Genomic DNA, 22,852 nt, shown 5'->3' with positions numbered 1-22,852 from the left:
AAATAGACACTTCAGGTTTTTTCAGCATACTAATTCAAGTGATTATCAATAATCTGGATTCCATCATATTTATGCAGTATTTTTCCACTGTTTATTGTTATTATTGTTAACTTGCTATTTCTTTGAAAATAAGAATACTTCCACTTCAGTAATGCAGGAGGCTTTTTTCCCTCGTACCATAATAACTACTATTTGTCAAAAAACTGATCTCTTCTTGAGTAGTTGAGTTTTGGTTCAGTTTACCTTTTCCTTCCCCAGTGGCGTGAAACACATAATGAAGAAGGCAATCCTAAAGCGTCACGCCACGAGGTGTAATCCCAATCTGCCCCTTAAGGAGTTAATTTTAGGGATGTGAAACTTGTGTAAAACAAAAGCAATTTTAGGCACAGTATAAAATAGATCATGTCTTGCTTGCGTGTTTGAAAGAAAAAAAAAAAAAACCAAAACCACAAAACAACAGCTTTTTATCAAGTGCAAGAGAGAGCTAAAAATGACTAGATAGACTCGGTTCTGACTCGAATTCCTCTGTGGTTTAAGCTAAGAAGCCAGTTTTTGTCCTGGGGAAGCTGCTGTATGTACAACACCTTCCTTTTCAGCTGTGGTCTGTGATGGGAGGGCAGATCCATCCATTGGACTGCTGGGGCAAACTGTTCAGAAAAATGATGAAATTCCTGCATCAGCTTTGCAAAATCACTTATAAGCACTCCCTGAGCCAGTGTCTCTCCATCTTTGTGTAAATGGGGAGAAAAACGATGTGTTGTAAAGGCAGTTCTGCCTTCCTCTTGGTCCCTTGTAAGAGACTGATGTGTTAAGTTCATTCATCAGGATGCAAAGTTTTTAAGGTGGGAAAATGTTGTACGATCTGATCTTATTTATGTTCAGATTTCCAATATTGTTTGGAAGCTTAAATCTTGCATTTTTTTTTCCATTACATGACTTCAGTGTCTGAACAGTGTAGTGTAAGTAAATGCCCTTCTGTAAGTACCAGGGGATAAAAAGAAAATACTGCATTTTTCTGATACTATATTAGTTAATGCTAAATAAGCCACTAGAAAAATCTTGATTTAGTCAGTTAAAATGAAGACTGGATCAAGTTCACATTTCTCATAATAGCATTATTTTTTTTTTATAATATGATCGGGCTTTGGTCCCCTTCCCTGTCATCTCTTTGGTTTCCCTCTGATTTTATTTTCACCTGTATATTAAATCACTGTAAACGTAGGTTTCTTTATTTATGAAGTTTCCAACCCTATTTTTATTACTTTTTTAATATTGAAAAGATTGCAGCCCAAAGCAGTATCTTGTAGGTTATATTTCACAAGCAAAGAATGGTCATAAATTATTTAATTCCAATGAAACACAGTGTGCTGATGAGACTGGCGAGCATGTATTGATTTCAAGTTTTTCTTATTTGTTGTTACATTTAAGAAAATCTTTGGACTCATTTTTTTCAAATGATTAAATAAATAGTTATTCACTGAATATTGAACTACCAATACAAACAATCTCTGAGGAATAATTATTCATCTGTTAATATAGTGATTGCAAATAAAGTTTTTGTATTTTAGTTTTCTGGGAGCACTTGTAGAACCATGGAGCTGCAACACTGAGGATTATCAGCCGATGTTTGAGGGCCGGCTTTGGTGTTTTGATGTCTTTATTGCAGAAGAACAAGGAATCGGATCAGAGAGTAGGATGAAAAGAAATGAAAGGGAGGGGGATCATCTCACCTGAAAAGTTAGTGAAATAGTGAAGAGTGAATAGATAGCCACTATCTAGTCACAAAGACTAAAGCAAGGGAGAACTAGGTACTGTGTAAGGATGACCCTCCTATTTTTTTTCCTGAGTGTAGAGTAAATTCATAGAGCAAAATTCAGGCTTGTGGAAGGAGAAGTTGAATTTATTTAACTGAATCTCTAAGGGTTTTATTCTGTCACAACCAACTACTCAGAAGTACCAAGATGTGTCTGACTCGGATCATTTGTATGCAACACAGAGGACAAGGAAGGCTGGCTGTAAAATTCATGAACAATTTGCTCAGACTGGATTCTTAACTTTTAGGGAATAAGGAAGGAAGGTGAATTGCAAAGGAGGAGCCTTTGGCTCCTTTCATAATGAGCCAAAATTCATATTCATCTCTCTGTTGTTCTGGCTGTGGAACAATGTTTTTATTCCTTTGCACAACACACTGCGTTTTTCTCAGTGGTTCTACTAGCTACTTAGGCTGCCGCGTTAGGAGTCAGAGGGGCTTCTTCTCAATTTCTCTGTTCCAGGTTTGCTCTCCAGCAATTATGGAACATGCTCAACTCTTCACCTCTGGGCTGCAATCTAATTAGAAAAGCAGGTGATGGAGAGCTGTTAATAATCTAGGTAGCCATATCTTGGCTGCAATATATTATTTAAACCTGATTCTAGTATAGTTTTCTAAAGGTTTGCTATTCATTTCAGTGTAATAATGATAATAATAAAAACAGGAAAGAATTAAAGAAGTGGAAGATAGAGCTTATTTTAAGGAAATGTGACAAAAATAGCAAATGCAAAAATATTTCTAAATTTATAAGGTAGAGTTTTTTAGATGTGCCTACAGGATGCCTAAATGATCAGAGTTTTCATTTAAGTGGTCTGTGAGTAGGAATGTAGGAGAAAAAAAAAGAAAATTCAGTAATTCATTAGAGGGTCATAGTACCCAAATTTCCACAAGGACAGTAAGGACAAGAAAAAAAGTAAGGATGAGAAAAGAGAAGAGTAAAAATATTTAGAGGCCCTCACTGTATAAGTCTCGCGTGGAAGATCTGGAGAGGAACACTGTGGGGCTGATGTGATGGGTATGAGCCAAAGAGCTCTCCTTGTGTTGGTGGAGGTGAAAGGAGCCACCAGATCCCCATTCCTCTGTGTTGGGCCAGGTCTGAAATAAGTCATATTTAACTCTCATGGAACAGAAAAATGTTTTGCTTTGTTTTGTTTTGTTTTATTTTATTTTATTTTATTTTATTTTATTTTATTTTATTTTATTTTATTTTATTTTATTTTATTTTATTTTATTTTATTTTATTTTATTTTATTTTATTTTGTTTTATTTTGTTTTATTTTATTTTATTTTGTTTTATTTTATTTTATTTTATTTTATTTTCTATTTTTCATTCAGAAAGGGGTATTGAATGAAATCCTAAAGGACTTTGGATGTTTTGCCACTACCATGTTAAAATAGTAAGCATGTTGATATGAAAGCCATCAAATAGAACAGTTGTTATTCCTTATAGCCTGAAATTTAAAAAAGGCTTCTGTTTGTATCTCCTACAGCACAGTGTCTCTAGAGCTAACTGCAATAAGATTATTATGTTGTTTACGGATGGTGGTGAAGAAAGAGCACAAGAAATTTTCCATAAATATAATGAAGACAAAAAAGTAAGTGATATATAAAAGATTTTTACATAAAATACAGCAGCACAAAGAGGAACATTTAAAAGTGAAAGCATTTTTGGCATGTGTATAAAGTATTTTTAAAAAATGTTTTAGTATTGAATCACTTAAAGCTTTCTCAATCCATAACATTTCTTTGAAAAAACCATAAAATATATTTAGTATTTTACACCTTGTAACTCATTTGTGTCAAGCGGTACAGAAATATACCATAAGCTACAAAAAATTAAACTTTTTATTGACATTTTTCTTGCATTAGTATAATCTTTCCATTATCAAGTGGAAACACAGGTAGTTGAATGATATGAGATATATCTGTATCTCCTCACTGCGAATATTTTCTATGTGGTTTTGTTGTTCATCAGGCAAAGGCAAAACCAGATCTCAAGGTTAGAATCTGCATCTGAATAGATTTGGGCTGGAACAAACGCACATGTTTTTCCCAGTGAGGTTAATTATACCTCTGAATGTCTTAGCTGGGAGTGGGATGGCTTTTTATTGATGAAATTTGATCTGCGGTTCACCCAGAATTGTGGGCTTGACATGAGAACCACTGGACGAGTTGTGTTGTTCAGACTAGATTGCATTATTAGCTGTGCTGGTTTTAAGTTTTGAATCTAATCAAACTTCTGCTCTGGCTTTTGCATACTTATAGATGCAAAAATACATGTATGCGTATGTGTTGTGAAACAAAACAGCTTTCTAAATTCTCTCCCACTACATTTCAGTGCAAATCATTATATTTAGAAGATTAATCACTTTCTACGTAAAACTTAAATATGAACTGGATTCACACTACAACTAAGAATTTACCTTTTCTAGTGCTTGGGGATGTGCCTGTACCTGTAGTTTTGGGTTTTTTTTGTGGTTTGTTTTGTTTTCTTTTCAAAAAAAAGCAGCTAGATCACAATTCACCAAGACACTTTAACAGTTGCCATGGATGCTTATGTATAAATCAATGGAAATACTTCATTGGATATCCTCATATATTTGAATTAATCTCTTCAAAAGGAGAACTAGAAATGAAAGACACAATTTCCATCTCGACCAGTGATTCACTCAGTGACCTTGAATAATCATTTTGTGGCTGTTTTGTAATAGTGTTTCACATAGAATGATATGGTGGGGTTTAGTTAATCTTCATGTCCAAGCTGAAAGAACTGTTTAAACTGAGAATTAAAAGGAAGAACAGAAATCATAGCAACTCGTGTGGCACACGTGGCTGTATTCTGGAAATATATGCAGAGATTACTCTTGAAATTTGGACTTTGTAGCTTTTATTGTGTTAAAACAAAAGCTGTCAGCTAAAGAAAATACGTGCACAAGGGGGAAGATGTGTGATATCATTTCTTATTATTTTCCATTAAATTTGCCAGGTTAGGAGGAAAATATAGCAAAATATCCAGTCCAAACAACAAAACAGATTTGTAGTGTTGAAAGTTTTACTCACATCATGCCTGATAATCGATTATCCTGTGAAGTATAATGAATAAAATGTAGGAATTACTAATTTAAAATGGTTATTTTACTGCATCCTTTAATAGTGTAAATTTGCACTGCCAAGGATAGGGAGAAGTGTGAGAAAAAACAAACAAAAAGCAACCCTCATGGGCAGTTTAATAGAACAGTGACAGAAGGGAAAATAATAGTAGCAGTAGTAGTAGTAATAATAATAATAATAGTAAAAGAATATTCAAAATGAGTGATACAACACAATTGCTCACCACCTGATGATCTCAGCGCATCCCAAGCAGCAATCGCGCATTCTTGCTCCCTGGCCAGCCCCCATTTATATACTGAGCATGACATCTATGGTAAGGAACATTCCTTTGGGCAGCTTGTCCTGTCTATGCTCCCTCTCTGCTTCTGTGGGAAGCTGAAAAGTCCTTGACTTATTATAAACATTACCTAGCAACAACTAAAACACTATGTGTTATCAACATTATTCTCATGCGCAATCCAAAGCACAGCAGCTACTAGAAATAAAACTAACCCTATCCCAGCTGAAACCAGGACAATATAGTACGATACTCTCTTGTTTTACCTCTAGTGAATGGGGATTTGGGAGTTTTATTGTATAATACAAACGTAAAACGAAGATAACGGTACAAATCTGAGTAAGCACTTACATTTTGTTGCTTGTCTAATAAAGTACTGGGTTGTAGATACCATCCCTTACTGGTTTTCTCCAGTAATACAGAAATACGAGAAATACTAAGAAAGTTTTTGCAGATATAATTTGAAGAACCATTTGTTTTCTCCTTATATTTTTCAATCAGTAACAATCCTTATGGTGTTCAAGACAAATTTATGGCTGAAAAACTTCTAATGAGATTGAAACAGCAAATTCATTTTTAGGAAGAATAATGAAACTACCCTGCCAATCTTTCATATTTTTAAAATTTCAAAAGAAAACATTTCAAAAGAAATTCTCATATTTTTAAAATAAGACAATGCAAAATCTGCTTGTGGTCATGCTCTCCTTAGTAAGACTACACTTGATTCCAGAATGATCACGTGAGCTCTCTTGTTGTTCCCTCTCTTTGTACTTTAATGTTAATCTTAATCCAGTAGAGCATAATAACATAATTGACAGATATATTCTAACATGAAAAATACACATATACTTTTAATTTTGTAAAGCCATGGTCACAAACATAGTATTACCTCCGTAGGTTGCATATTAGGCTGCTTCCATACATTAAATGACAAGATATTTAAAGATATTAATGATCTAGAAACTAGATTCTGTTGTCTTTATTGCAGTTAATTTATATTTTATTTCACAAATGCCCCATTGAATGTAAGACCAATTTTATAATTATCGTTTGTAGAGAGACTATTCAATATGAGTAAGGTGTTAAAAAGTGTTCTGCAGTAGCATGTTATAGCATAAATATCAGCTGATGTCTTTTCTTGCCTGCTCTGCATTTGTTTGAACATTTTTCTTTGTGTTTTACATACAGTATATAAAAGATGAATCTTTATTATCATATTATATCACAGTCAGTCACTTCCCATCTTAGGTACACGGTGTTGTAAATTTACTTTTGTTTCCCTTCTACGAACAAAAGACCATTCATTCAAATCTATTAACCCCTGTTTTCATCTTCCTGATGTAAAATTGCTTCAGCTCTAAAAGTATTTTCTTCTTCATGTCGGTTACCTTGTAATTCCATGGCATAAAAGAAGCTTCAATAAGTTTTGGCCCATCAGATGACATGACTTAGTACACTCAATTGCAGTGCCCTTAGCGCAACCTTCAAGTAAAGAAGTGAAAGAATACAATAAACGATTGAAAACTACTAAAAGAGCATCCTAGAATCTAGAGGCTGGAAAACTGTCCTGTCAAATCGGGGGATTTCATCTGTTTGAGATAGCATACAGATATATTTAAAGTGGTTTTCTGTCTTTACAAATTATTTAAAGTATGAATATGGGAGTTATTATAAAACCTACACTGCAAAATTTTGAGAAAAATAACTTTTCTAGTTTTCATCTGTTTGAAGTGGGAAATCACAGTTGTATTTCACCTTTACATGCCTTTTTCCCTTTACAAAGCCAGATTTTATTGTCACAGATTGCAACTCCATGCTGTGCCTGATATTTCAAAACTGGCGTGTTTACCTTTACAGTGACATTTGGGGCACTCACATTAAATGTGTGAAATACCACACACGTGCTAAATTTCAGGAATGGGAGTGGTAAATTTTCATTTTATTTGCACTCATACTACAGATGGCTTCACTGAAGATAGCAATATAAAATTAATTGAAATGGAGGCCCAGTAGGCATTGTCCATCCTGAGAATTTTGAAATCAGGTTGAAAATAGAAAATTAACTACAGTTTTTTGAGGCAGATTGTGCACCCTGAAATCTGTGTTTTGAAGGATTGCTGAACTTACTTGAGTAGGAAAAGACCTTAAAAATACCTCATGCACTTTCAGTCGTCTGAAGTTTCCTGTCATCATAGAGGTTTGTGTAGGTCAGATGGATTGATCTGACCCACGCAGGTAGGAGGGTCTGGCCCCTCAGGTAGGAGGAGAACCTTAAAGTGGGTCTCATGTCCCATTTCCACAGAATTATCCTTCATGACTGGCATTGGTGAGGCCACACTTCAAATACCGTGTTTAGTTTTGGGCCCCTCACTACAAGAAAGACATTGAGGTGCTGGAGAGTGTCCAGAGAAGGGCAACAAAGTTGCTGAAGGGTCCGGAGCACAAGTCTTATGAGGAGCAGCTGAGGGAGCTGGGGTTGTTTAGTCTGGAAAAAAGGAGGCTGAGGGCAGCCCTTATCGCTCTCTACGACTACCTGAAAGGAGGTTGTAGAGAGGTGGGGGTTGGTCTCTTCTCCCAAGTAACAAGTGACAGGACAAGAGGAAACGGCCTCAAGTTACAACTGGCAGTGACTTCTTCCAAATGGGACACGTTCAGCGTGTCAATAAAATGATAAAATGAAATATCTACAAGAAAGTACTTGCAAAGCTTTCTTCTAAAACAAAAATACATTCTATTGTCATTACCAGGGAAGGGAACCATTTTCTTCATTCGTTTGAATCCATTATGGTGAAACTGTAAGTCGGTAAAACTAAAAAGTAAACTGTTAATCTAGGCAATGGTGTACGAATCATTCTAGACAAGGCTGAAAGTGCTAGTCCTCACTACAAATGACCACTGAAAAAGCCCATGACATTTCCACTTGGGGTAGCCGTGGGATTCTCATCAGGTGTCAGACTGAATGAATGTAACTTCCTAGTGTTACTCATAGAGCCGAAAATAGAAACAGCGTCTTTCTCAACACTAATATCAACTTCAAATAGAGTTTAATAGCTGACAAAGTGCACCTCAACAGTTCTTGCCTTTCTGAGTGTGTGACAGATTTGTGACACAGGATATATGTCATAAAGTAATGAAATTAAGGGTTGGTTGAAGCAAGCAAAATTCTGGTTTGTATCTGAATGACATGTAGCATAGCTTGAGAGATAAAATTTAAGCCAGTTTTTAAGCTTTCTGAATTGTGGATTGTTCTCTGGCCTTCTCTACATTGGCTTTCTGTGATCTTTAGACACCCAGCTGCTAAGATATTTCTCATTCCACCTGATAGTCCCCCTGTCCTGTGAATTTTCTTGGAGTGATGGTACAGGAAATCTCATGTAGAAGAAATCTCCAGCTAGCTGGTTAAACTGGCTCCCTGGCTCCTTACCTAATCACTTCTGTCTTAAGTGTGTCATCTTCCAGCTGTAATTTTAATTTATTTTATGTACTGTGACATGCAAAACTTGGAAAGCTAAATTCTGGGTGAAACTTGGGTCAGTACTCATAAATTCCACAATCCATTCCTTTTTCTTTCAAAGTAAAAGTGGAAACCGTGTTATTAGAGTGCTCACTGAAGAAATATCTTATTCTTAATGCAAATGATCTATTTTTTACCTCTTTCTTAGCTCCACTTATAAATGAAGTGCTTGCAATCTATCCACTGTCCCAGCTTCTGGGTTCCTAACATAGATTGATGCCATGGAATTAATTAATTTAAATGTTCCATATCAGCAGTCTTCCTTCTGTGACATGCATTATCCAGACATGCTTCAGTACTAGTCAAGCTGCACAATATTAAAGTATTTAAGGTCATAACTGTGTAAATCCATGCAAGAACTTTTTTTTTTTTTCTGATTTCTTTTTTAATGTATTAGGCACACTTTTTTCCATATAAACCTAAATTTTGAACCACAGTTAACTGATGGTGTGTGAGACCCTCTTCCCCCACTAGGAATCAGAGTACAGTAAGATATTCTTTTTCAAAAATATTGTCCTTTTAGCAATCTTTTCCTAAGCTGACATAGCGCTACCAAGTGTCCATGCCCTGACAATGCTGTTAGATTACAGCAGTCTATCGCAGCCTTTCCCACAGTATCTTTTATTGACCCCTTTCACTGTTGGGCTATATAACATCACAATTTAGGTTTCTCTTAAAGACTTCAATAAGGAAGTCATATCCATTATATTTCTTCTCCGTTTTTCACCTACTTTTCCCTTCAACCGTCTCATCCCATGTGCCATTCTATTTATGTACTCTAGTTTGTTGGGCAGGATTGCTGCAGACTTAGGAGGTGCAGCAGAAAGTGCAGTGGGTCAGAGGAGGGTTTATTTTAGGAAGAAGATCTGCACCCACAAAAGCCTCTTCATGCATGTGTCCGCAGACGTAGTCATGGGTTTATACGGGGTTTCTCTTTGGGCTGGTGTCATGTTATGAACATGAGTCCATCTGGGTTGCCACGTGACATTTTTATCTACTGTGGAAGATGAAAATCCGCCTGGTGGTGTTGAGAATGGCAGAAGGCTAATAAAAGTTTTAATATAGCTCTGTTGAAAAGTAATCTTATCAGTCATATTAGAATCATGTGTCTCTGTTACATAAAACCCAAATGGCAGCTTATTTCCTTCAAATTTGGCGTGGAGGGAGCTATTTGATACTTCTATGTTTGTTGATCTTCAATTCCAAACCACTACATTAATAGTGATTGATTCAGGGTATCACATAGAGGTTGATGCTGCAGATGGCATAAAATGATTAATCAAGGCAACAGGGATAGGATATCGCTTAATATAGAAAGCACATTATGTTTGTTTTGGGATAAAAGCAAGAGAGTCAGACTGCATTTTACTTATTTATACAAACAAAATGCTTCACATGGCATAACTGGTTGAGGTTAGACATCAGAAGGGTTGTCCCATCTCAGTCTTCCCATGTATTAGCTGTGCATGAATCTGGGATTGCAGTGAAATGCAGTGTGAGTTGATTGTATTCTTCTGTAATTCAAGAGTTGGAGGAATGGGATGTTCTGCAAGGATCAATTTAATACCTAGGCCATGCCTGCTGACGTGTAGGTAACCTCTTCTTTAAAGTGCCCAGTTCTACAGCTTTCTTAGGTATTTACATTTTTCTGTTTCAACACCTACCTCTTTAGCAAGCTTTCCCTAAATTTCCTTAAGACAAAATAAGCCTAGAGGGTTTCTTCTTCTCATTTTACATTCATTACAGAGAACAATTAATTCTCATCGTAGTTTCTTCTTACATTTTACGAAACCATTTTTATGTTGTCACCCTCATCCAGCTTTTCTTCTCAACTAAACAAACTTATTTCAAATTCTCCTGCTTTATATCTTAAATTCCTTTCATTCTTTATTCTCTCCCCCATTGTGTACCACCGCATGGTATCTCTACCTTAATTAAAACATGCTCTTGAACTGTTAGAGAAACCGAAGTGGCGTCAAGAGAGCAGAGTAGTTTCTGTAGCTGTTCATGCAGTACTTAGGTAAATACATCATAGTATATAAACTTATCTTTTTGAAACTGCATTATATTATTGAACCAGATTTGTTTTTTACTTTTCTTGGAATGTTTTTTCCCTAACAGCTGCTTTTTACAGGTATCCTTCAATTTCAGTTTCTGTGTTTGACTTTCTAAGTATTTTTAATCTTACATTGCATTAGACAGTTCCTTCTTGTACGTTTAATGTATTCCTCTTCATGAATTGCCAGCTTTCTCGTAATCCTTTATTCTTTAGATTAGCTTCCCACAATACCCAACTGGCTAGTTCTCTGAGTTTGTTGAAGTCTGTCTCCGATGTGTTATCCTTGTTTTACTGCTGTAATACCTTCCTTTCCTCAAAATAAAAATCACTGTTTGATCTTTCACTCAAATAATCTTTCTTCTCGATTTTCCATTAATTCTTCCTTAAAATTCAGAAATAAATCTAACTGTTCTTGGCATCTTCTAGAATAAGAAATTGTCTTAACCCACTACAAGATATTCAGAAATTGTGTCTCACATCATATTGTTTTAGCTGCATGAACCTATGTAATTAAAGTTATAAATAATTTTCCTACACTTCCGATGTCTATTAAAGGAAGTGACATAAGTAGATCTCAAAGAACTGACTGTAACGAGTGCAGCTGTTGACAGAGAAAATATAAGTTGTTCTGCTGTAAATTCACGTACAAGAGACTCACAAATCCCATTCATTTAGAAACATAAGAGTGGAGAAAATTTAGAAGATAAGAATTGTGTCCTGCAGATAGAAAAGCAAAACTGGACACAAGAAAAAAAAAATATTATGAAGATAAAGAGATGCTTTTCTATAAAGTTGCCCGTTACATAGTCAAGATTCTGACTTTTGGGTATTCACCAAGTCTAGAGTTTTCCAAAGGGTAACTTAACAGCATTGGTATAAAAGTGCAACTTTCTGGGAAGAAATTTGTATATTTAATAGAATAATAATGTAACTAAGCTAGCACAACTGAATATATTTAAAAAAAAATAATTAACTATTATTAAGTGACTCTAAAACTTGATACAAGTCTTTGTTTCTAAATGCTGCTTAGGTCAACCGATAGACAGATGTTGAGCGTTAGCTGAGTATTAGTTCCTTAGTAGATGGAATTGTTTCAGCTGGGATGAGATATCTTTGAATGAAAAGATTTGCTGATCCACTGGGGGAAAAAAACAGACAGAAATATGTAGGAGACTTTATACTGGGGCTCAAAGGGAGAAGTTACAGAGTGGGAATCTCTGTAGCAGGCAAGAGAATAAGGGAACAGCTGAAAGAAACAGATGGTAGCGCAAGACGTATGCGCGCAGCAGCCTAAACAGATGACAGGTTAAGGGGGAAATGAAAATTTCAAGAAACAAAGTTACAATCCATTCAGATAACAGGAAATATATGTTTGCAGGAGCATAACAAGGAAAGGGATATGAAATGGGAAATGAGAAAGCGTAAGTGTAGGTGTACTGTAAACTTCACTTAAGCAAGTAGAAAACCTGTGCAACTGAAATGTAAAGTATTAGAGATTGCTGCAGACGTTGTAAGGAAGGGTTGCTTTTCAGGAGAGAACATCAGTACCTGAGATGAAGGAACACTGTTTGAGAAATCTTAACAAGAGTAAGAACTATTGCACGTAATTAAGAAGACCTTTTTGTATAGCAAAAAGTTTTGACAAAAAGCAAAATAAATAAATAAATAAATAAATAAATAAAGGTTGAGTTTTCTGGTGAGAAATAAGCAGAAAATACCCCAGTCTCTATTTAGAAAGTGTCTTGGATTCAAAAACCTGATTAGTCCCAAAGAAAAGGCTAAAACCAGCTCTGTCATATATCCAGCAATTCATAGTCACATTCTTTAATCTCTTGCGCTCTACAGGATAGAATTTAATACACAGAATTTAATGTGCTCTACAGAATACAATGCCTTTAATAGAAGAATGAGAAACTGACTTTGCAATCTTGCACTTGTGTGGTTAGGGAAAATAACATTCAAATATGAGCTTTTAATTATTTTCTGTTGGGATTTTCACAAACATTTTTACAGGTATCATTCCTAAAAAATAGAGCGGAAAAAAAAATAATTAAAAAATCTGTGGGTTTTTTTTTCAGAACAGAGTCAGTCCCCATATGTAGTCTGTGAATTCTCGGCCTGTCATGTGTCTCCATTCCTCTGTTTCTATATTCAGTTTCTATTTGAAGTCAGCAATTTTAGTCAAAGTCAAATTCACGTTATCATGTCAGATTAAAAATGATGTATTCAGTAGTTGCTGAGGTTTAGGTGGGAATTCTGTGCTTCATAATCTCATTATAATATATATAATCTCATATGCAGCCAAAAGAAAACATGTAATCCATACTGACCAACGAAACTGGAGTGCAAGCGGCAAATGTATTTTTTTAATAATTCTGACTTTACTTAAATGGATCTTTTTCACAAGAAAGAATTTGGTTTATTTACAAATGATTTTATGAAGCCGCCTCTTTGAAGGTGATGAATTGTATAATGCAGACTGTCGATATTGTGTTCTTGGTCCTACATGCAGACAGGAAGAATAACAATATCCTCAATGGTTTCTGTTGCAAACTAAGTCTCTAGATGCCGCTTTATTTTAAAGCAAAAACAAAGACAAACCCAAAACCCTCTAAGGCAATATTTTGTGTATAATAAATTTCTCCGTAAGAAGCATATTTAAGGCTAAAGACCTTTTTTTCTTTTTTTTTTCAATAAAAAGATTTTGTGAGAGATGATTAAAATTCACTTATCTCACATCATAGAGTGAAAAACAGCATATATCTTGTCACCTAAAGAGTGATTTCACTACAATACATTGTTTCTGCTCTTCTCTTTCAGCCATTGGGAATGCAAAATTTACATCTAGATTTACTAAGAACACTCTGTTACAAACAGTTAAACACACCAGGGCTATAGACAGCCCCCAAGGTTGTTTTACCATGTGGATTGCTTAAAGAATCAGTTCTATTTCTTTTTTCTGAAAATCAAGTTTATTTAGCTGATTACAAAAGAAATGAAAATCCATATCATTCAATAGAGGAGTAAACTGTGTCATGATTCATTTTATTATTATTATTAAACCATGCATGGGATAGATGGTATCTGTAAATCTGTGGGTAGGCGATGTTTCTCATAGATAATCCTGAGATTTCAGGTGCAGTTTGGCAAGAAGCACAGTGCGCGAGCATGCACAGTGATTGCATTAATTGCTAACTGTGAAGGACGGTCTCTGTTACACGACTGCGCATCAGACTCGGTCTTTCAGCCCCGCTAGGACGTTTGCCAGTTGCTGACAGCGGGCATCGTCAGTCCCTGCTCCTGTCAGTAATGGAACGTCTTACCTGCAAGCGGAGCCAAGGTCAGGTTGCCCTGAGCACAGTCCTATATGCCAGTGCTGAGTTTCCATTGTTATACAAGAGTTATTAATTATTTTTTCCCCTTAAAAAAGGAAAGGGAACCAAACCTGAAACATTTTCATCCTTAAATCTCCCTCTCCTAAGGTGATTTGAAGATACTTTTCTATCTCCAGGTCAATCTCCGAGAAACAGCATGTGAACAAGGGCAAAAGTCCCTTCCCCTGTTTAGCCGGCATACCCTTTTTCAAGCTCACTAAATCGTTTTCATTTAGAATTTCCATGTTCCTGGGATGACCAGACCATTGTAAAATTAGACATGAACTTTGTATAACTGATAATTCCAGAGAGGAAGATTTCCTGTAAATCGGTTCTGCTGGAAATGAGAATTTCCGATGGCCCTTCCCTTTCCCCCCATCCTTTTCCCTCTTCTAATACAACTGTTTGACGTTTGCAACCGTTTCGTTTCAGTCAATGTTTTTCATGCTTTACAAGAGCTGGAGTAATGGGAGTAAAAAACAGAGGGAGTAACTATACACTATTTTAAAACAAAGACTATTTGCATGAAAAAGAAAAAAGGTCAGAGTACCTGATTGAAATTAGTGTTTGAAATATTCAATGGAATATTAAATTTTCCTTTAAATCCTTAGCTGATATTTGTAATATCTTTTCTCCGGGGCTTATAAAGCCAAAGAAAAAAAAAAAAGCAAAAAACAAAAAAGAAGCCTTTGTGTCACAATATGAACAGTAAATATCTCTCTAATTAATCTGGCCCTTTTCAGTTGTTCAGCTGCCTCCAAATGTTGTTTTGACTATCAAAGAAACGCCTAAAATGCTTTTAATCCAGACTACAGAGGGAATTACTTTGTCAGCTCCTTTGGCTGGTTACTGATATGGGCCACCAAATTTGCAAGGACCTCTCAGAAAAAAAAATAATGACTTTTTCTTCAGGGAATGCTAAATGCTGAGTGTTAGAGAGAAGCAGTTTAGGGAAAGGAGGAATTTAATTGTTTTTCATTTCAACAAAGAAACTTTGTTATTAATATAACCAAAGAAGGAAACAGATCAACTGAGTAAATAGAACGCGGCTAGTCAAAGTAAAGCATTCAAGAGCTGAATTATTAAGAGAAGGTAGGGTAATTTCTTCATCTGAAGACTGCGAGACAGGATGAGTGGCTAGAAAATCACCTGATCCAGAATTGCTTACATTGATTTTCGAGGTGGGCTGGGGTGGGCTGGTGGGAACAGCAGTTTTGGTGGATATGATAGGAGGAGCAACCAGTGTGGCAGCATCCTTTCAGCCAGAGCTACAGCCAGAAGTCTGCATCACAGAAGACTACTTCAGGACTATTTGAGGAAGTTTTAGATCAAGTCCATCTCTGCCTTTCAGAAGGATGAGTCAAACACACAGCAACTGCGTTAGACTCTATTGGAGACATCATATCAATCTAAAAGTCTTAAGACACCATCTATATTAGTAATTTACATGGGGCCAACACATGGCCTTGGGCACTGTCCTGCAGTCATTTATAGCTTTTAACTGTTAGTTAAACCTGGGAGGTTTTCAGCCTCTGCCAACTGGCACACTCCCAGACAAGGTGCTGGGACTTCCCTTAGGGCAGCAAGGAAAGGGAAGAGGGAAGGAGCAACGGTATAGCCCCTATGCATGTATGTGGGCTCTGCTGCCACAGTTGCTCTTGAGGCCTGAGAGTTGGTCAAGATGCAGTTTTTGGTAGGGTAGACACAGCCTGATTTTACATTCAGTCATGCCATTGTGAAGTCCTACTGGTGTTTTTGAAAGAACAGCTTTTTCTTACTGCAGTTCTTGAGACTAATGTTGTAAAAAGCTAATAAAACAGAGCTGATTTATACCTACACCTGGAAAATGTTGAGATTAAAATCTTCACCCTGTTTGTGGAGACAGTGTGGTACAGAGGACATAGCCCCCTTCTCATTACGTAATATTTCTGTTAAGTTATTTTGAGCAAATTGAATTGAATAATTCCACTTGTACTTCGGTGATGCTGGTCTAAACTAGGTAAAGACATAAAGGATCACATGATCAGTGGTTCATTAATCTACTTATATTTAATTTAGCAGCGGTAGATTAGTAGGTATCAGCAGGGTATTTATACCTCCATCCTTTTAGCGGTGCAGCAGAAGGGGAAGGGGCCCCAACTGCTGTCCCTTCGGCAGTAGGGAATGAGTTGCTGTAGTTCCACAAGGTGGCACTAAGAAGATGTAGAACAGTGTAACGGAATTAGTATTTTTTTCAGTTCCGTGAGAGTGTTAATTCTGAATTTTGTCAATATGTTAAGCATAATGGTCTTTTCAACCTCTGCACTAGAAAATATCCCCATTTTCATGCCGATAAGCTGTCTTTGTGAGGAAACAAAGCAAGCTGGACAAAATCACTTTTTTTCATTTTTGAAACACTTAGCAATTCTCAAAACACATTTCAGGGATTCATGGCATTCACTTTTAAAGAGTTCTTCAGTGAACATGCAGGTTTCATTGTATGCATATGTTATGAAGGCTTCAGGTATAATCCTCAGTTTTTAGTTCCTTTTGTAGAGTAATTGCATAACCATACCACGCATCAGTGCTCTTGGATCTATTTTCCCAATATATTAAGACCGTTAAATGGTTTTGGGCCCATATTATCAGTGTAGAATCATATCCAAAGCAAGTGAGATTCTCCAATAATCTCCTAATATGTAACAAACATAGCTTTTCCTTTTTATTTTAAGATAGAAGGCTTAACATTAGATTGTAATGTGAGCTAATTTTTGGAGTGTCATTATTTCTTTTCTTTATCAGGCTGTAATTATACAGACTATAATTAGACTATGAATTCATAAGTTAGCATTGCAGCTTGAAGTTTGAGGTTGAATTGTAGTGAATGAAAGATATTAATGATAGAGAAGACTGCAAATATACATGGAAAGTCTGGGAGAAATTATTCGCTGTGGATAAATGTCTAGAAAAGTAGTTCCAAGGACCCGCTCTAGTAGTCTTTGAACGCGTGCTGCAATTAAAGCATTTTTCCATTGATGTTAAGGGAATTACATGGGATTACTTGCATAGTTAAATGCCTTGCTGAATCAGAGCATAGAGGCTCAATTATGGAAACACTCGAATAGGTGTTGTATCAAATGCATTCATACTTACTTCATGTCTATGAACTCAAAGATGTCCTGCCTGCAATTATCTTTGCATCTAAATATTTGAGAGCTAAATTCTTATTGTTTCCCATGTGGGTTTTTCTCCCCAGTTTCCCCAAGTCTACACATATTTTTGGAGAGTACCCACAGTAAAACACAGATCCTAAGGTGGTCATAAATATCAAAAATATTGCTTGATACATTTCTGTTGCTTTATCATGCCATTCTTGGTATTTTCTAATTTGACATAAAGTTGTGAATTCTGCATTTTGAGTTCTAGACCTTTAAAACTTCACAACCTTAGCACCCGACTAGATTTCATACCCTACTGCTTAGGTCATCTCTGTGTTTTTCCCAATTGCTGTTAAGGGCAAAACGCGTAGGCAGTCTGAGACACACACAAAAGCCTAAGTCTCCAACTCCTGAACTTTCTTGAGTCTGGTATTCAGAGTAGTGGAAGCATGACTTTGATCAAACTGAGAAACATGAACTCAGACCTCTCTTGTCTGAGCATTGAACTCTCATCTAAAAGATTAGAGGCACCACTGTCGCAGACATTTTGAAAAGAGTGAGCCCTGCTCAGTTCATCACGAGATAACCTGCTTTATTCATACGAGTGAATCACACAGTTCTGTCCATACTAATGAGCGGTCCCAGGCCAGGGTGCAGGCTGGAGAAATGTCCACAGTTATCCATACTTTTTAATTGTTAACAGACCCAACGGTATGGTTCTTGGCCTGTGGCAATCAACTCTTTTGAACAATGTCTGGGTTCAGTTCAGGGGGGAGCGTGAGCCAGGGCCTGTTCCCAAAAGACTTTATAATGAAACCACCCAATACAGGGGGTGGGACGGGGGGGAGGAAGGACATAATTTACCCGTAGACACGTGAGGCATGCTGTGTCACTTGCCCTCATGGCCTGAGAAAGAAAATGGGTTATGTCCCATTTTATTTCTACATAAACATAGCCTAAGGGACCTTAAAACTTCCCTCGAGCACATCATTGTGAGTCTTACCCCTGCTGTTAAACGCAGAACTTCTATTTCTCTTCTCCCTGTGCTTCCTAGGAAAACAAAGCCACTTTGCTTTTATAGATATAACCCAAATGGTTCAGGACTGCATCCCTGGAATTCCTGAATTGCACAGTTCAGCATGGCAGATTATGGACCAGAATTTAGGTGAAACTCTGTATTCAGTGCTTCCTAATGGCTAGTCCTAGGTGGTTTCCTAATTTGTATCTAGGATTTTCAGATTCTTCTCTGAAGTTCTGGTCTCAGTTCAAATTGGTTATAAATAACGTCTGGTCTCAGTTAGTTCATAGCAGAGTCCCAAATCATCTTCAGATTTCTGCCCACAGATGTAAAGACAGAAAGGAAAAAATGGATTCACAGTTTTAACTGTGGCAGCTTGAAAACCACATAACATTTCCCTGACCTACAGCAGAAAAGTACCAAAATGATTAAGTGTTTTAAAGGCTATATTTTCAAGCGATTTAGAAGATGGAGTGCATAATGGAATTTAGAAAAGCAGGTTTATAATTTTATTCAGAAAAATAGGCTTTTTCAGAAGTGTACCTATTAAATATAAACTGCAAACAAATTTTCATCAAATCTAATAATCTGTAAACACATTAGTGGGAAAAATAATTTCCTAGATCATGCTGGAATTACTGCATTATTCCCCTATATCACGGCTTCTCTTGATCTAGAGTAAAAAAGATTATCTGTGAATTTTAGCCTGCGGTTATAAAGGCCAGATTAAAACATTCTGAAATCATACTGTCATCAGGAAAACTGAAGTTGCATAATTTGCTGAGATCAATTTTTGTCTCTGTAAATTTGTTTATCTAGTGGTAGAGAAAGATGCATTCTTGCTGGTTTTACATGATAGACATAAAATGATAGGATTCGTCTTGCATACATCTAGTTGAGTAAACTAATTGTGTGGCTCTTGGTATCTGATAGAGACATACGTTATCTCCAAAGGTCAGTTAATCTAAACAGAGTAACGAAGAGATGCACATAAATGGTTATTGAGAGCTCTCTCATTGCAGCAGCACAGAAATCAAGACAAATAATTCATCTGTCAAAGAAATATGCATATTCATCCACTCTGAACCACTTGCAGAGTGGTTGCAGTTTCTCAGACTCTCCTAGGCCTGCACATATTGCCTACGCATACATCCAGCGACCTACACAGCGAGGGTGATTTTTGTGCTTAGTTACCGCTTTGAATTCACTTCACTCAAGCTATTAATTTTTCGTAACGTTCATAACATGATAACACCCAAAGGAAAAGTCTAATTTAATTTTACTTCATTTTATTCCAACAGCAATATTAAGAAATAAGATAGGTAAAAAGCAACTGAGATCTGTGGGGAAAGCAGCCTTTTCGTAGGTAGCTCTTCATTTTTGTCTTCATCACAACTCTCTTGAGTGTCATTATCCCCAAATATCTGTAGCAGTCAGAATCCTTCTATTCACCTTGATTTTTATGAGCTTTTTCTGTTAGAAAGAAATACAAAATAAAAACCCAAATTAATTATATAGTTAGGCAACTGTATTTTTTTCAAAAGAGTACTTCTTCCTGTATTTTCTCTAGCTTTCTTTTTTGCCTACCACTTGTTCTGATTAGGAGTTGGTTTTTTGCTTGTTTTCCTCTGCTGGCTTTCGTAGGATCCTAGGATAAGTCAAGTCGCAAATGACCTCAGGAGATCCCTAGTTCAATGTCAGGAATAAGATCAAGCCAGGTTGCTCAGGGCTTTATCTGGTCTGGTCTTTAAATCCTCAAAGAAGGTAGACTTTACAACCTCTCTGGGCAGCCTGTGCCACTCACTGTCTGACTCTCCTGACATTTATTCTACACTTGGTTTGCATGTTAATAAGTATATTGCTCTACTATATTCTGTAGATGAAGAATACAAAGAATAAAAGATTTGGTGTTTTCTCCCCAAGGTTAGTTTCAGAGTGAGAAAAATACAGAGAATTAGCTACCCATTACCAGCACATGCTATATTCCTGACAAAACTAACCCAGCTCTGGACTTGAACACTCGCCAGTAGAAATCAGGGCTCTCACATTTCAGAACAGTTTCAAGACTGTATCTGACTGGGTTGGCGGAGCAGGCTGGTGCCTGTCTCTAGTTCTTTGCCATTCTAAGGGTACGAGTTTTCTGGAAGTACTTTACTTTGAATAGTCCCACTGAAAATAAGAAAGTGTGACAGCTCCTATTTGTTTTTCTGATTCTTCCATTGGGTTTTATTGATTTGAAAATTATGTTTCCTTATGAGGAGAATAAATGGATCTCCCATCTATGGAAGCAAGGTTGCATTGTCCTTGGGAAATGGTTTGGGGGACAGAAGTGTCCATCCACTGGTGTCATAGCAAAAGGACCCAGGAATCTGTAGTGTACACAGAAACTAAGAGACTGCAGAGAAACACAGAGAAGAAATAACCAGGTCTTGGTGGTGATGGAAAACAACTTCTTGGGATCAAAGAGTACTTGGCAGTTTGCTTAAAGTCAGAAATCCACTTGGTTGTAACCAAGCTTAAAAGGAAGCACAGGCAAAGGGAGAGGTGCTCAAATCCATTGTGTCTGATCTAGTTGCTCCAAGTTTTCTCAGTCATAAGTTCCCTACTAAAAGTAATTAAATCTGTCTTTTTTTTTTTTTTAGTTTAAAGGCCTTTTGTCTTCTTTGTAGAGATGTCTATAAGGAAAAGGTAGAGACACGCGTATCTCAGTCCTTTGGCTGACTCTGGGTCCTGTCACAGAAATTGTTAGCACAGAACATGTTTTTTTGCTAAAATTGGCTTGTTTAATTTGACTTGCTGACTCATTTTTCCAGCTGGTCTGTCATTCTACTCAATTCCAGATGAGGCAATAGGAAAAAGAAAACTCTTTTGAATGTTCCACCCTCTTGCCAAACCAAGTAACAATTAAAAACTCCAATTTTCATTGCAGTTCTTTCTCTCTGTTAATTATCCAAGGAACAGTAAATCAGATATATTGTCCTCTGCTTGTTGTCAATAATTTAAATTCTAAATTCTTTATAGATTAGTTGCAGATTTAACATGCTGCTTCTTTTCCCTAAATTACATACCATTTTGTAACTTGAATCCAATGCATTGTTTCATTTGTACATTTGAGATCAAGTGCTAGACAGTCCAGTCTAATTGACTGGTGGTTTATACACACACAAGCAAACCCACGTGACTCTGTCTTAACTTAATTAGTTACTTTTAATCCAAAGGAGACGTCAGGTCACTCAGCTATCTAACTAGTGGCCTTCAGTGGGGTTTTTCTTACTGCACCATAATTTTTGAGAAGAATGTGATCCGAATCAAGTGTTTAGTGGCCACTAAACCACCAGGAGTGCAGTAGGCAGGGACCTTGTGAGCTGAGAGATAGGAATAGAAAATAACATTGTGATATTCAGCTTAGAAAAAATAAATGGGAATTAAATAGAAACAGAAAGATCCATTAGAAGAGTTATAGCTGACATTTTGTAAAAGAGGTCAAGAGCAAATGGGGGATGCCAAATGTAACTTGAATTTATGACGTGATACAGTATTAAAGAAAATAAATGAGATGTAGACATATCAGGTGAAGTCATGTTCGCACTATCAATATCGATATTTTCAAGGTAATAAAATACATTTTTCATCTGCCTCTATCCATATGAACTATGAGAACAAAATTTTACCATCACACATGTACAGTCATTCCCATACCTCTCCGGGTAACTAGAACTATTGTTGGCTTGACTCATTACTGCCAAATGACCCTGTATGGGATAGTCTTAGGAGTTTTATTGAAAAACTTCAAATTTTCTCTGTATTTAAAGAAGCACCTGAATCAGCATTCAGTGCAGCAGTGTAGTTGTTTTAATTCTGCTTTTAACTGCAGAAAGAAAGGGTTTGTATGGATAAAGCAAATCAAAACATATTCTTAATTAAAAATGACATCTAGCACAAAGCTTTGTTCACCCTCCTTGCATATAGGGGTCAACACTAATAAAGTTTTATCAATTGCTAGCTGCTGACTGATGATTTGGAGCTATTCCTACAGCTCTTGGTTAATGCATAAGCTCTGAGTACGTTACACAAATTTTGTTGCTTATTTGATGAACGAAGGTTTAGTTAGTAATCACACATGCTAAATAACGTGGTGAAAATTTGTATAAATAACCATTTCAAAATTTGGCAATATCAGTCATTTACAAGGACTCTCTGCAAGGTTATATTGTGACTAATATTTAAAGAAAACATTACCTTATACTCAGTTAGAGCCTGCACACAAATTAATTGTATTATGGTTTAATTTTAAACATAGTCATCGAGTTCCATAGAAAGGAATTTATATTCTGATTTCACGTTGTGATCTGTGATTTGTAAAATGAAGTGATAAAGTGAAAGGTCCATAAAGAAAGAGAAAATCCTGAAAAGGAAAGGCAGTCTGGTCCTTGGACATTCCTTCAGAGAGACAGGACAACAGTGAACAGCTTATTAAAACTGTTGGGAAAATATTTTTTCCACCTTTTACAGAAACACTCAGCTTTGGAGCAAAATATTCAGCCAGAAGATG

The 22,852-nt window shown here is 36.4% G+C and overlaps 1 protein-coding gene across 5 annotated transcripts in view; it reads left to right on the top strand.

The window, feature by feature from the left end:
* CACNA2D1 (calcium voltage-gated channel auxiliary subunit alpha2delta 1) overlaps positions 1-22,852 on the top strand; it is a 430,557-nt gene that overhangs the window by 343,328 nt on the left and 64,377 nt on the right. For all 5 annotated transcript variants that reach the window (XM_063323544.1, XM_063323542.1, XM_063323543.1 and 2 more), the window contains exon 12: positions 3,301-3,405. In XM_063323544.1, coding sequence (XP_063179614.1) covers positions 3,301-3,405 — 105 coding nt within the window. The remainder of the gene's footprint in view (positions 1-3,300; positions 3,406-22,852) is intronic.

Source organism: Chroicocephalus ridibundus, chromosome 1 (genome assembly GCF_963924245.1).
Source record: "Chroicocephalus ridibundus chromosome 1, bChrRid1.1, whole genome shotgun sequence".
Classification (NCBI taxonomy): Eukaryota; Metazoa; Chordata; class Aves; order Charadriiformes; family Laridae; genus Chroicocephalus; species Chroicocephalus ridibundus.
This window is presented reverse-complemented; position numbering and strand designations above follow the sequence as displayed.